Genomic DNA, 17,018 nt, shown 5'->3' on the forward strand with positions numbered 1-17,018 from the left:
CCATGAGAAAGGAGGTGTTAAAGAGGTAGGTAAATACCTCTAAAGGTAAGTACACTCGAATGAAAGTGTATGCTAGCCAGGTTCAGTCGGCGAGTTTGTCGGGCAACTGGTGTGGTTGGAACGCTTGCCTAGGTACTTGAAAATCTCTACTCGCTGGGCAAAAGTTAAAGCTCCGAGAAAGCTGAATTCAATAATGCAAAGTGCATCAGCATCTTGTTTTTACCTATTACATGGTACTTTCAATCCTGCCTAACGAGCAGGTAAATGTTCAGACTTTATTTGCTTTAATTGCAATCAATGTTGAAATTGAATTTATATTATTGTACTTTTCTATTGCTTGTATGAGAATAGTACGTATAGAAAACCTCTCCTCTACCATATCCAGATTATCCAGCCGTAGTAGCCATATTCAGTTTTACATGACTTTTAAAAATTACCCTTTTCACAAAAGTCTTATCTCGAGAATAGTTTTAGCGGTTGTAGCACGATAAGGAATATACTACTGTGTCACTGTTTTTAATCCTCTGATACTGGACGCGCGCCGTGAAATTATGTCGCTCGATAACTCTGGGAATAATTGTAAACAAGACCGTAAACCGAGCGTGATACCGTAATTAATGCTAATGACAAAACCAACTGTGTGCGCGCGTGTGCGTTTGCTTTTGTGCAGGGGAATCATATTATACATACGTGTAAACTCTACCTTTCCTTTTACTAAATTTATAGCTGTAATGCATTAAATTAAGTTACGCTCTCCTTTTTTCAAATAACCATCGACCTTTGGAAGCTATTCTAAAAAATTATTAAGGTGTTGCACTATTGCTTCCGAAAATTAATTTTCGTCCTAAAACTTAGTTCCTAATATAATAAATTTCAAACTTTGTGATAATACATAAGTGAGCTTTAGAGAGTGATAGATTCATCAGAGGGCATAAAGACAATTAATTAAATGGACTTCGATTGTGTCAAAAAAATTGGTAGAATTTTAGAACCATCGATTCTCAGGATGATTATAAATTTAGTAACCTTTTTAGCTACATGCCAACAACAAATGCTGATGAGCAATATCCTTTTATAGCCAAGTATGCTCGGTTATCCAGTCAGCATGTATTTTCCAAGCCAGTTTTATTGTTTAATCGATTCTCCCTTTCTTTCATTCCAGCCATATCAATTAAAACTGAATCCACGTTGGTACGATACGATGTAATAAAAAGACCATAGTGTGTCGCATGACAATCGATTCGGTCACTCGATTGACGATCAATGGTAGCCGTTGAACTTTACTGTTTCACAACTACATGTATGTTAGCTTTCCTCTACGTTTAGAAAAAAAGATGATTTGTGGACCATTTTTTTTACAGAAAATCAAGATTAGAACTGACCTGCTACAGTTAGGGTGGCATTTCTGCTCGCGACGCTGCCAACTTGATTCTTGGCGACGCACCAGTAAACACCACCATCCTGCTCCTTCTTCCCGTGCATCACCCGCAGGAAGAAGAGCGAACCCGTCGGAAGCAGAACTCGGTGCGATTTGGCATCTCCTGGCGATGTTGGAACGGGCTCACCATCTTTGTACCACTCTATCGCAGGCTCTGGTTTACCCTCTGCTTTGCAGTTTAGAGTTACTGGCTCGTTTTTCGCTACTATTATATCTGAAGGGTGTTCCGTTATCCTTGGTGATCTTTGTTGTGCTGAAAAAAAAAAAAATCAATCCACAATTAGACGATGTTTACAGGAACTATAGATGGAAAAATTTTACAACTCTGAAGGTGCCGTTTTTTTAAACCTATTTTTTTTTAATCCAAAGGGAAGAAATAGTACCGCAAAGTGATCGATTTTGTGGCGGCATTCGTGAGCGCACCCTTAATGCTAGTGGTTGAATATAGCCTGGGAACGTCGCATCGCTTTTTTGCCTCAACACTCATACCTTCCAATCAAAACTTGATAGACACGAAATGAAACATTTATTTCTGACCACACGTACCTACTTATGGACGTATGCTTGCGCGAGATCACTCGCGAAACAATATTGGTTTGCGAACTGCAAAAGCGGAACAGACTTAATACACGTCGTCACGAGTTTCGCGCTGCTTACAAAACGATTGGAAATTCGTGCTTCTCGTGCTCAATCGAACTCAGTCGAGATGGCCAGGAGATACGATAATAATTCGCTGTCATCATACTACGCGCTTTCAATGTAACGGATACTTTTACTGATAGGATAAAATATATAATGCGAAATTCTATCATTAGACTTTTGAAATTGAACAACGGTCGGGTTTACATCAAGAATGATCAAACTATCCTACCATTACTTTCAGCAGAAAAATGCTTGCAAGGTAAAATATCCGCTTGCTCCAGATAATATGAAAAGACGAACTGGTCGTAATGGGATACTCTAAAAATATGACTTACCATTCCAGGATAAATTCACTTAAAATGTAAGTTAGTTTAAAATACAAGGGAAATGTGAATAACTGGATTTACTGGATTTTTATTCTGTTCTCGTAACTGAAACTAATTCTGGATGTTGGGAGGAAATATGTACGCTAATTATACTGCTCATTTGAATGATTTCTTTCTCGAAAAAGGCAGAAATTCTCGCAACACCTGTTCACAAAAAGGGTGGCAAATACGTATTTTACCGCGTTGATGGGGGAGATGTATGAGAAAGAATATACGCAGGTGATATAATTCCTCGCGGAAGTCAACCTTATTCGTCGCTGAGTTGACAGGACTTTTCTTGATTACTTGCTCTTCCTCCGCAATTTCAGCATCATATTTCTGTGACAAAGTATTATATCATTATAGGGGTGATTTTTTATGATAGAAATGCTTGCGCTTCTTTGAAAAAAATAGTTCAAGTAAAAATTACATTTTTATATTCGAATTGGTATTCTGGAAGAACAACGTGACTGGAATTCGATAGAGGAAGAAGATTTTCTACCTGCGTAGAATCAAAGGACCTCGTAATCGTATTTTATTCAAAGGTACGGATAAAACACGTATGTAGGTCGCGTTCAGTTTTATTGAAAAGGGCGGATAAAGCATACTTTTTCAATCGACGGTATACTATCTCTATATGAAACAGTGAAATTTCACTGGTTGAAATAGCTATAAGAGCAGGCCAAGATCGAAGAATGGAACAAATGACTTTCATTCAAAATTCTCAACTGCTCATATGGAAGAATATAATAGAAAAATCAGTATAGGCCCATGATGACAGATTCACTGATTTCTAGTGAAATTGTCACTTAAGTCGTACCATTGACCCTCTTGTGAAGATCACTCACCTGCGTGAGAGGATGTTGAGTAGTGGGAGTAAAGCAAACAGGTAGAGGATGATCAAATGGGCATCGCCCAGTTTAAGAAATACGTTGACTATCCCTGAATTTACTACATTCGTATGTGTCGCATCTACAAGTTGCTCGCAACTGTGATATCTGTCACATTAAGCTTCGCCTCGTCGTCTTCTTTCATTTTGTCTTTATTATGTTCAATGCATTACGCAGGCGTCATGCGGCTTCAGTCGTTTCCTTTTCCTTTTTATCTACGTGCCTGCCAATTATTCGAAGCTCGCATGAAAAATGCATCCGCACTCGTCTTCATCAAGAACCGTATTTACCATGTCGCATACGTGCTGCTTGGATCTTCTTTATTTCCATGGAGAAGATTTTGTTTGCAATCTCGTATATTCATTCAGTTCCCTATAGTCCTATACTATAAATATATATTCCATCCATCTGGTTTTTTAAAAGCACATGGAAAATATTTCACCAAGTTTAAAAGAATGAAGCTAAACAACCCTTGCCACGTGCTGTGTATTGATCGGTGTTTTATTCTTTTCGGAAATAAATGTCCTGCATGAAAAACAAGCGTGCTGTTATATCCGCGTTTACGTATATGTGTTCTTTTGTTCTTCTCTCGAAGCAGTAACGAGGACCGTCATCGTTCATTTCCGCTATAAAGACGAAAAGGCGAGAACAACTGGCTATGTTTCCGATCCAAATAAATGAAAGACTTAAAATAGAGACAAAATACGGCGAATGGAAAGACCTGTTCTTTTGGCACTAAATATTCTTAATTAAGAACATAAAAACTGTGTATAATACAATAATAACAAACTTTATTACACATTTTTTTCAAAGAGCTAGACAATACTCTTTGCAAAAGTAAAAACAAGTCTGAAAAATTGCCGACTTTTTCTTGGTGCTCAAAATTCGAGGCTAATTTCTGGTTTTCCCGGACAGTGGCTATCCTGTAATTGAGTGTAATAGTAGAGTATACATTTTCATGAAATCTGCTTCATCGGACGGGTTTTCTGTTAAGCTTGGACAAAGGAAGTTGGTTCGTTCCCTACATCTAGTTTCAGTTTTCGATCGCAGGAGGAGCGGGTCGTAGATCGAAGCTATGCTAACTATTCAGCTATCGCGTTCTGGAGTTATGGAAATATTTTAGGAATTCGTACGTGTACTTATTCAGCGTACCAAGCCATGTTCGACAATGCAGACTCGTGGCTTGTTCCATGAATGCCGATCGCAAACCTTGGGATAATTTGAGAAGCTATACGTAAATTTCTCATTTGCCAATTTCTACAGTTTTACGAAAAGTAAAAATTACTGTATAAAAGCGCTTGTTACTTATGGTCATCATTTAACTTCTTATGTTTCGTGATGCATCAGTTTTTTTCATTTTCAGGGTTTCGTATTCCCTGGATAAAAAGACGAATTTTCAACAAAATAGTTAAATTTCTAATGAAGAAAGATTTTTCAGTTCGTTGACCCATAGAAACTCTATCATTGTTCTTGTTGTATATATACTTCGTATACATCAAATTTTATACTTCCGCTTGGCAAGAAATCGCGTCGACGAACTTAAAACTTCCGGAAGTAACTAGGATCACTAGCATTAACACAAAAAGGAAAAAAATTGTCCCACTGTTCCAGTAGAATTTTATAGTTCACTATCTTTCAATATGACGAGTGCAATTTAAATTCAAGAAGAAAATGAGGTATAAAAAGGAGATAATAAAAACTCTCTACTTTCTGCAGTTACGATGAAATATAAGTTTCACTGTAAAAGAATAGTTGACTTTTTCTTGCTCAACATGCGAAAAGTGCAGGGTAAGAACTAACTTTTACAAACTTCTTTCTCGAACCGCCAATTAGCTGGTATTCTGTTTTACTCTCTCGGGCAGATTTATCAAGAAAGTAGAAACCACGAAAGATTACAAATTCGAAAATTGGATTCGGAATAGACACACAACGCGAATTGCGTACTTCCTTTTCTCTAATTGGATTCTGTTTCAAGATAAATTCTTGCACATTTGGAAATTACTTTGCATGAATACATGATGTTATATTATTTTTATAAACTCTTAAATAAATAAAGTTCTAAAAGCAGGTTTATAAACCAGAGTGAAATTGAATTCAATGTAAATGATTTCGTTTCCTGCACTTTTGTGAAGATGAGAATGTTCAAAATTGGTAATCCAAGTCATTTATAAATGTAATGTATCGTGGAGGCTCATTTGAGAACGAAGGTAGAGGAATCTGAGACTTGTAGTTTTTTCGTATCAAAACCAGTTTGAGGAAGCATTATAATCATAAAAAAACGATCCTGTCTTCGCGCAAAAATGTATTCCTTTGTAAATAAAACTGACTAAAATGCTTGCTTTTCAAGCGGAAATCTCATCGGGTCTCAACAAATTATTTTAGTCGCGAATTCCTTTTCACAAGCCAATAATTTGCGACTCATATTGGTATCAAATTGGTATATTAAGGAACTGTGAATAAATTACGTACATCTTTTTTCTGAAAGTTAACACCACGTACCTCCCTTTGTGAGCGTCCGTAAGTTTTGACCCAGCTCCGCTCGTACGTATTCTTTTACAACCACATTCTTTTCGCGAATTTATTTGATACATTAAGAATACATTTAATGTATTAAGTTTCAACGAAAATGTTGAATTTCAAACCACAAATATTTATTTTCTATCAAAAAAGGTGAATTTTCAACAAATGACGTACATTTTTGAACAAATCTTCAAATTTTAGACCAGAAGGTGATTTTCTACAAAAAAAATAATTTTTACACATTACAGGAATTTTGGGGTCGAAAATACTAATTTTCTATAAAACCGTTGAATTTTAAACTCGAAAAAGTCAATTTTCGACTAAAAAATTTAGTTTATAACCAAAATGGAATAGTTACATTTTCAGTTTAAAAAAAAACTAATTCTGAATAACAAAAACTTATTTGGAATAAAGTAGTTGAATCCTCTACCAAACGAGCTAAAGTTTTTAATCAAACAGTTGCTCTCTTAGTCACAAGGATGAAACTTCTACCAAAAGAGATGAATTTTTAAACCAAAAAGACGAATTATCAATAAAAGAGTTGAATTTTCAAACAAGAAATATTTTTCATTCAAGACAGAAAAAAAGTGTCACCCAATTATTGATTTTTAAAGAAAAAAAATGATTTTTCTACAAAAGATTATGTTACAACCTAATAATTTAATTAAATTTTGTATTGCATACATTTATTTAGAACTTTTCAATTTTGGACCCAGAACAAATGATAAAATTGTACGTTTTTAAAACTATATGCTTATGTTTATTAATTATAAAGTACTGTTTCACTTTTGTTTTTAGTAGAAAAAATCGTTGCCCGCCTCCACCCAATAGACTTTACGTAATTTATTCACAGCCCCTAACGTAAATGATTTAGAGTGCATACACATCCCTTTTTGGACTATATAATAAAATGAAATTGATCTCTTAAATGAAATCTGATAATAAAAATGGGCGTAATTTGCATTAATAGCTCATATATTTCTCATGCAAAACAAGACCCCGCACGCAATATGCGAATACGATCCTGTGCATTTAGGATAGGGTATACCTAGTCCAACGCAACGTTTATGGTTTCCACTTGTAATTTTAATGGAAATAACCCTGAGTTAAATGACGTTTCATTAATATAGATGAATAAATTTTGAGAAATAATAAAAATCGTTACTTCGAAGGAAGAACCGGTCTGACATGGAGCCTGAGCACTTGAGCCGGGGACACATCAAGACATCATTCTAGGACAGAAATCGCGAGATTTATGTCCCGCGATGAAGAGGTAGGACCCGCTTCTTCGGGACTATACTTAGCACATGCGTAGGAGGTATTTACGAGGGGCCCTATAGCGTCGCGATCCGTAGGAGTCCGTCTCTCATCCTTTTACACTTCCAGACCTTCATGTATAGTTACGCTTATACTTGGCACTTTCGCTCTGTATTTAAAAGATTCAGTGTACCACGCCCAACAGATCCGTCCCCATCATTAAAAACGTTTCAACCACACTTCTCTTTTTAACCTCCCACTTGAATTTTCATCCAAGTCTCATTAACTTGTTCTCTTCCTTTCGTAATATCAATAGGATATTATTGATCTATTCCCAAAGTAGATGCATTAGCATGAATCGAAAGATTATACACATGAACTCATATATTTTAAATTGTATGGGTAACTCTTATTGTCCAGTCGTTTAAATAAGAATAGGGAATCAGGAATTGGTTCCGATTATGACCAGGAATTTATTTCAATTGCCTGAATCGCTTACAGAATCGATTTTTCTGGTAGGAGTTGGTGCTCTCTTCATCAGTTTGATTTAATTAATGGCCACTGATATTCTTTACTATTAAATCATTAAAATCAAATTTCAAATAATCGCAGACTTTTCTAAAGAGCCAGGGGGTGGGGGAATGGTTGAAATCGGAGTCGAGGTCCTCTCTTTGTAACAAAATAGTTGATTTTTTAACAAAACAATTAAATTTTCAACAAACTACATGGATTCTTAATATTTAAATGTCGGACCTATAAAGGAGAATGTTCGACCAAAAAGTTTAATGTCCAACAAAAAAATTAATTATCCACGAAAAAGTTACTCTCACAAACAAATAGTTGAACTTTCAAGCAAAAAGGCCCGATGTTTCGACAAAATAGTGGAATTTTTAACCAAAATAGTTGAATTTTCAAAATTAATTTGATTTTTTCAATTGTAACTGATATTCTTTGATTTTCAATAATTAAAATAAAAATTCAAATACTCGGAGAGTTGTCTAAGGAGCACGGAGGTGGAAAAATTGTTGGAATCGGAATCAAAGTTTTCTTTTGGAATAGAAGAATAGAGAATTGCTTTATACAGTCAATTCCAAATTGCCGTTGTCGTACACGTGGATTCTCTTTTCGTTAATTTTATTTGATACAATTAATTTTGCTTTATTTCATTAATTTAAGTTTAATTTGATTAGTTTCAATTGATATTGATTGATGTTCAATGATTAAAATAAAGTTCTAAATAGTCGTGGGCTTTTTTAAGAGGCCAGAAGATGGGGGAATCGTTGGAAACGGAATCTCTATTTCGATTCTCATTAAATTAATTAGCTTTCATTTAATTTAATTAAGATTCATTAAGTAGGAATCCCTTAATCTTTTTAGATTTTTGATAGGAATCTATTCTTCTTCTTCAAGAACTGATCACTTGGAATCGATCCCACTTGCCAGAATCAATTCTTCCCGTCGAAGTCGATTCTATTTTCCTTAATTCTATTTCATTTCATAAATTTTTATTAATATTCATTCATTTTCAACAATTGAAATCAAATCTCACGGTCAGGGAGTGAAGGGAATCGCTGGAATCAGAATCGTCGAATCGATTCTTATATCTTCGATTGGAATAGGAGAACCGATTTGAGGTTTTTTCAAATTTGGATTACCCTTGAGCGTATGAATTTCGGCAATTATTCCCAAAAATAATAAATGTTTGATACCATTCGTCTGGGGAAATATTTAAATTTGTGGTTTCTTCAAAATTTAATTCCCTTTAATCGCCGTAATTGATATAGATATTCCTAAAAATAATATGTATTTTAAAATATTTGGTAAAATATAACTCCGGCGACTAAAGGAAATAAAACATTTGTTACGACTTGAATTCAAATATTTTGTACAATAATTGTTTATAAAAATGGTTAATGTTAACTTTATAGATGATTTTATGACTAGCAAGCATTCGTAGAATAATTGAAGTTATTGTTTCAAAAATAATACATGATATGTATCAAACTTTATTATAACAATAAAATGGAAAATTAGTACATTATTTGTATTTAATAAATCCCTATGCCCTGATTTAAAACAATATAAATAATAAATAGGTAATATGATAATAGATTCATTTCATTAAAAATGACTTTTCACAAGTGGTGAGTTGTATGAGTGTAAGTGAGAAAATTAATGAGACAATCCCTGAAAACTGCAGTGTCGAGTAGTCGACTGCTAGGAGAAACTGACATTTACGGAGAAAGAGCTGAGTGACAGCGGGCAGAGGAACAGAGAGATAATTATTTTTCTTTTTCTTTCACGGCTTCATCGTTTCCTTACAATATTTCATGGTTTCTTTGTCTAACAAATTAATTGAAAAATATTATACTAGGTTTGTCCAGAAAGTATCCGACCTTGAATTGTACCAGGAGTAAGAATTAACTCTGATCAATGCCGATGATATCCCATTCAGTCTAATCCCCTTTGGAAGCCACAACCTACTTCAATTTGAAAAAAAGCCAGCAATCACAGGGAGCTAGGTTAGGACTGTATGGAGACCGCTGAAGTTTTGTAAGACCGTGTTTGACCAGACATTGCTGAATAAGCTTAAATGAATTGGCAGGTGCAGGACCGTGTCACTTGGTGGGGCTTCTCACACAAGTCACCTCCTAAATGGTAAATAGGGTAGACCGGGGCACGTTGTCGCATTGACTTCATCTAAAAAAGTAATAACTAGAGAGCAGCACTAGTCACTTCCAAACGTGTCTGTGCATGTCAAACTCTTAGTATGTTAAAAGTGTCGCCATTGCATCAGCTGTGCCGACGGAAAATCAAATTGAATATTTTCTTCGGCAGTAAGTTCAATTTGTCTCTCTGAGTTTTTACGAACTAGACATTGAGCATATTATTCAGGAATAGAGTAACTTTATATTATCTTAAATATGTATATTTACCAATCCCGTGCAATAGTTAACCTAACAAATGTGTTAGACGTGGCGGCTTCGGTCTCGGGGCATGTTGTCACAAGTGACCTTTCGTTATTTATTGTTAATCAATAGCTATAGCTTTACGATTACCTGAAACTCGATACTGTTCAATTGAAGCTGTGGGTTTACTTAAAATTTTGGCGTAGGTCAGTCTTCTTAAATATAAAATGTAAAAAATAAAAATCTTACATCAAAATGTGTGACAACGTGCCCCGGTCTACCCAACCTATTTTTGACAATATCGCAATCAGAACAAAGTTAGAGCAGAAGGTCGGATACTTTCCGTACATACCTCATAAGTTTTTATGTCCAAGTGGAGCCAAATTGTCAGTTTTTATTTACCCTTCCATGTAGCCCATATCACTTGAATCACTAAACTAGGTTTTTGCTCAATCGTCTGATAATCTCGGAAAAATTTAAAGAGACATTTCACGTGATTCGTGAAGTTTATCGACCCTGTTGAGTATACGTTCTAGGACTTTATCTCGACTGGGTGCGTTGATGTGCGACGCGTCAGTAAATTTCGCGAGATAAATCTCCTTGGCGCCATCAAGCCTGGCGAAGAAGATGGACGCACATTAATTGATGCAATTAAGCAAGACCTATATCTGGATTCGAAAAAGGTGCACTTGGTCGTTGCTCATCGAGTCGGCAACATGAAAGAATTATCAGTGAAATGCAACGAGCCGGTATTCCCTCCACACTCTTGTATCGACAGCGACCCACCCATCTACTCATGATCCATCAGGAATGCGATTGATGAAGACACGCCACTGATTCATGCGAGTGTGATAATTAGCTTCATTTCTGTACACATTCACAGTTGACAAGCCACTTGAGTTTCAGGGGAGACCATCCATCAATAGTTGGGATGTCCCTTATTTTCAAAATTCAAAATTCATTTTCTCCCACCCTCAGATTTCGTTCCAACTTTAAAAAAAAATTACACGTTTCAAATTTTAGTTAAATCGAATCATAATTTACAATTTAGTTCCGGCTCATGCTTCAGGACGATTCTCGACTTCCTAAGACCAACAGAAAATGTTTTAGAAAAACTTTAAATTTTCAACTAAATGATAACTTTTTAACCAAATAATGAAATTTTAATCTGAAGTTTCACTTTCTACCAAAACAAACGAATTTTCAACAAAATATACACGAAATTTCGAACAAGTAGTGGAATTTTAATAGAATTAAAGATACATTTTTAACAAAATACCTAAATTTTCATTCAACTGAGTTGTTGAAATTTTAAGCCAAAAAGGCGACTGTAATGCAAAACAATTTGAATTTTTTATTCGTAAGTATGAATTCAAAACTAAAAAGTTTTTTTAAAACGAAATCGTTCAATTTTCTACGACCTTGTTGAAATTAATTTCCAACTAAAATTAGAAATCTTCAACTAGAATGCTTCAATTTTTGGGTAAAAAATTAATTTTCTATACCAAAAAAGCGAATTTTCAAAGAAATAGTTAAATTTTCAACCAAAGAGATTATTTACAAAATAAAATGACGAAACCTCAACCAAAAGAATTTTCAACTAAAGAAGATAAATTGAAAATGAAAAAAAGTGTAAAAAAAATCTTCAACAAAATACAAACTAATTTTTATTGAAATAGTTAAGTTCTCAATAAGGAATGATTTTTCAGTAAAAAGAGAAAAAAATTTCATTCAAATTGTTGAATATCCAAACCAAAAGGGTGAATTATCTGCAAAACAGATGAATTTTAAGCTCGCAAATATGAAGATTCAATTAGAAAGTTAATTTTCAACCAAATCGTTCAATTTTCTACAAAAATAGTCGAATTTTTACCCGAAAAAGACGAATTTTTAACCAAATGGTTGAATAAACAAAAGATAATTAACTTGAAAACAAAATTTAGATTTGTAACCAATGAGACGAGATTTCTGCCAAGAAAAATTAGATTTAAACTCAAATGATTTGATCTTCAACTGGAATACCTTAATTATTAATTAAAAAAGTAATTTTATACCAAAAAAGCGAAGATTGAACGAAATAGTTAAATTTTCATCAACAAAAAAATGAAATTTCAAGCTGAAATGAAGAATTTTCAAACGAAAGAAAAAAAAGCATGCATTTATTATGATTTATGATTCATCGTCAAAACAACGATCGTCAATGATTAGAACTCCTGACCGCACCCTTAAAAAACACACCTATGGATAATTACAACAAAAACTATTAAATGCCACGGACCTTTGTACCTGTAATTTTTCCACGATTTTTCTCCTACAAAATTTGTTGTATTTTCCCTTGCTCTATGTTTTGAGACAACATACGTATAATAATCCTCGGAATAATGGTGAGGATAAGAATAAGTTTAAAATATTTTATTACATCAGAGAAGTTTGAAGAAAAAAAATTCTATCAGAGGTGATGAAATTCAATTGTATTCAAAAGTGACATCATACCCTACGGATGAAGGTTTTGCCCATACTAATATAGAGTTTTGAGATTTTCGTTCGAGTAGCAATTATTTCATGATGGGTGAAAGGTTAAAATGTACAATATTATCTTACGATCATTTTAAGTATAACTTTGAATGTCTGTCAGTCCTTGAAAATAAATTACAAAAATCTGCAAAAATATGTGGATTTCTTTGTTCCTTTCTCCGCACAATTATAAATATTACCTATAGTCAGAAATTATAATTTGTTATTGACTGATAACAAAAGAGTAGTGAGGTGACATCTCCAGAACTAAAGATCATACTGATATAATTTTCGAAACAAATATCACATTTTTGGCTTCTAAAAATGGTACATGTAGTGCAAATGATCAAAAAGTTGCGCTTAACTCTTTATAAATTAACTTAATAACAAATGACTATTTCTGCCTCTAAAAAGTACAATTTATGTGCATAAAGGATCAAAGAAATTCATATATTTTTTGCAGTTTGTGATTTATTTTTAGGGACTAACACCCATTCAAAGTTGAGTATTCTCAAATGATTGTTAGATAATGGGTATTTTTTAGCCTTCCACTCATGACGAAATAATTGCTAATTGTCTAAAAATTACAAAGCTCTCTATCAGTATAGGGAAAATACAGTTGTCAAAACTTTTCTCAGAAAACAAAGCAAAGAATTTGTTTGCTTTTAATAAAATTTGTTTGAGTTGAACAATCTCGTGTTTAAACGAAATAAATTTTGTTTAAGTCAAAAAAATATTTGTTTGGCCCTATATCAAAGAAAGAATGTTTTTTATTCAAAGAAACATTCTTCTGAGTGTTGTGGGCAAAACTGTGAATTGCGCAGTAAATTGTCGAAGGTTATAATTGCACACATTAGCCAGTGTGTGCTAGGATTTAAGACCCCATGCCCGGGATTTTATTGCGTGTAAACACGCTAATTGTGGGCCCGAATGAACTTTGGGAAGAAATACGATCATGCCTGTGGCAAAGTGTTGTCGGGACATAAACCGACATACTCAATATTGGTTAGCACATGGAGTCGAATTTTTCCTCTTTTTTTTCACCAATGCTCTATCCAAGAGCACAAGCTCGTGATAATAAGATGTGCGCGCGCACTCAATAACGAGCTGGTAATTTATTTTCCCTCGCTCGATAAATTATTCTGCTCTTGGAAAACATTGTCGAGATTATCAGAGTATCGGTACATATTTATTACCATTTAATGTGTCAAAGTTGTAATCAAGGATAATAAAATGTCAATCATGAGAAACAAAACAAAATGCATTACCACCCAAAATACTAGCTCTTAAAACAGGGGAAATAGGGTCATTTTCTTCGAAAATAGGGGAATAAATTATTTTAAATAAAATGAATGTGTAGGTATCATATTTAATTAAATATAAAACGCTTCAGCTTTAAGTGGACCATTTGCAACAAAACAACGGATTTTTCAACCAACAAAAGATTAATTTTTTTACCAAAAGAGATCAATAATTTTATGTTAATTTTTTTTGTCTACTGGTGTAGAATCAATATTTTTTTAATTGATAAAAAAGATTATAAGGTTAGAGCATCAGACCGGTAATCTGAATGACCTGGGCTCGAATTCCCAGCGGAGCTATAGAGCATTTTTTTAAAATAAAAAAATCAATATTAAAAAAATACTGATTCTAGATCAGCAGACCAAAAAATTAATATCAACATTATTAATTAATTTACTTGTTCATAAACCTTTATATTAAAAATAAAAACAAAAGAGAAAAATTGTTAACGAAAAAGCTGTATTTTCAAGCCAAAAACTTTCCTACAGAAAAAAATGCATTTTTAATCCAAAAGGCCAATAATTAATGAAACAGTTCAATTTTCTACAACAAAGATGACTTTTTAACAAAATAGTTGAATTATTAACAAAGAAAATTAAATTTTCAACAAACTTCATAAGATTTGAACCAAATTGTTGAATTTGCAACTAGAAACGGTCAATTTTTAGACAATAACGCAATAGTTAAATTTTTAGTTTGAAAAATGAATTTTCAATTAACTACTGTATATTTGGTTGCAAATATATTTTTATTTTAAATTAACTTTTATTTTCTTGAAAATTCGTATTTTTTGTTAAAAATTGTACTATTTGGTAGAAGATTTAACTATTTCATTGAAAATTCTTTTATTAATCGGTAGGAAATTAATTTTCCACAAAATGGTTAAATGTTCAACCAAGCCAAGAACGAGAAAACAGGAGAAGTTTTTTCAAAACAGGGGAAAAAGAGCAATTCTTTAAAAAGGGGGAAAGAGAGAAATAGGACAAAAAAGTGTAAAAAATTAAATAGAACTATTTCAAGCCTATTTTGTTGTATTAAAATTTCTATTAGGTTAATTTTGTTTGGAAATGATCAGTATGTGAAACTGAAACATGTGCTATTTACAGTCATCGTGTAAAACCAATATTTATCGTGCCGATTAGGATATGCATTTTTTAGTGCTGAGTATCACTGAGAAATAATCTCATAATGTATGTTCCACGGGAGTGTAATTAGTGCTCGCTGAATTTATTGTGAATGTGAACAATGACATGTGCGTAGAGGCCCAAAGAATGTACATTTCCCATCAGCATCAATTGGATTTGTTACCTGTTTGTAATGAAAATTTATTGAGCAACCATATTTCACTGAATTTAACCGACTATGACCTCCTTGCTGATGGTGAGGCCGTTTTTGCATTAGCGAATTTATTTCTCAAATTGAACATAAAAGCACTGGCAAACATTTTATGCTATCCAAACAATTTCAAGCATTTTGATGACTATTATGTGACCAAAATATTAATAAACATCATTTTTCCACAATTTTACAGGCGATTTGAAACACTGACTATAAGCTTCAAAAAGTGAACGACCGATGCCAATAGAATTTTTTATGAAATTTAATATAAGCTTCATTAAGTGGCAGCTATGGGAATGACGTTTTCTTAAACACGGATGACGACTTTGACATCTTGAATATTTCAGTAACGGTAACTGCATAAAGTTTTGGTCACATGATTCAGAAAATTGTGTTATAATTTAGAAATTTTTAGTCACTGTAACTGAAAGATTTAAGGGATTAACAAATATTTTTGGTCAATTAATTTTAATACAAAATATGTAATCTATATTTGTCCTATTCAAGTTAATATAAACACATTTGATTTATTGAATATATTATACAAAAAAATCGTTTAATAAAATCTTCGCTTACTTAAAGTCTTACTATAATTTATATTTTTAATACAAATATGTATTGTAAATTTATATTAAAATTAATGAACCAATGGAACGGCTCAAAATTACACAGAAAAAACAGAAGATAAACTTTACATCGATTTCCGATGAAAGATTCTCTATAGCAAAAATTAACTTCGCAGGATAAACTTTACACAAATATCGGTTAAACTTTCTTTTGTTTTTCCGTGACAAACACATGTTTTTTGAAAGACGCAAAGTTGGTTAAACAAAACTTTATCGCTCTAAAAAATTTCCTGCAACAAATTTTATTCTCATTTTTTTCTGTGTACAGATATAACCTGTTTAGCAAAGTGCGTATTATTTGACGTAAACAGCGGACTCACCATTGAGTTGAAACCTGGATTAATTAATAACACAGCCACACAAAAAAAGTGTGCGGATCTGTTAACAAGACACACGTATTCCTATGGATTTTGAGGCGCTGATTCAAATTCGGTACTAAAAATCACCCATCACGTCATGGTTTAGCCATAACCCCAAAAAATGACGAAAAATCATGCACTGAGGCAAATAAATTTCAAAATAATGCCAGTGATGCAAATTTTCACCTCAAAAACATGTCGACAACTGTGAAGGATCAACCCTTGTCTGATATCAACTTATTTAACATAACTTTACCCAACAGAACCTAACCTCACCTAACCTGAATTAACAGAAATTTATTGAACTACACGTGAAGCTCTGGAAGCATATTTTTCCAGTAACAAATGTGTGCTACATCGAATGGGTTAACTCGAGCCTAACCTAGAAATAAATCTAACCTAGCCTAACCTAACCTAGCCTAACCTAACCTCACGAAACACAATTAAACTGATTGTGTTGTCCCGTTGTGTTTGCGGTACCGTTTGAATCAGCTTGGGCTTAACCTGCAAAGAGGTCAAACCTATCCTAACCTAAAAAAACCTGATCTAACCTGACCTAACTTAACTTCACGTAACACAATTAAACTCATTGTGTTGCCCCGTTGTGTTTGCGGTACCCTTTCATTCGGCTTTGGCTTAACCTACATAGAGGTTTAACCTATCATAACCTAACAAAACCTGACCTAACCTAACCTAGCCGAATGAAATTCAACCACACGTGTAGCTATGTAAGCGTATGGTTCCCAGTCTTAAATGTGTGCTATATTTAATAGGTTAACTCGATCTTAACCTACAAATGGATCTAACTTAACAGAACCTAACGAAATTTTGCTTAACGCAACACAACTTAACTTAAGT

The 17,018-nt window shown here is 33.5% G+C and overlaps 1 protein-coding gene across 1 annotated transcript in view; it reads right to left on the bottom strand.

Moving 5' to 3' along the window:
- Positions 1–17,018, bottom strand: part of LOC117176056 (roundabout homolog 2-like) — a 309,064-nt gene that overhangs the window by 170,533 nt on the left and 121,513 nt on the right. The window contains exon 2 of the mRNA XM_033366055.1: positions 1,383–1,691. Within this exon, the coding sequence (XP_033221946.1) occupies positions 1,383–1,691 (309 nt within the window). The remainder of the gene's footprint in view (positions 1–1,382; positions 1,692–17,018) is intronic.

This window comes from Belonocnema kinseyi, chromosome 7 (genome assembly GCF_010883055.1).
Source record: "Belonocnema kinseyi isolate 2016_QV_RU_SX_M_011 chromosome 7, B_treatae_v1, whole genome shotgun sequence".
In the NCBI taxonomy this organism is placed as follows: domain Eukaryota; kingdom Metazoa; phylum Arthropoda; class Insecta; order Hymenoptera; family Cynipidae; genus Belonocnema; species Belonocnema kinseyi.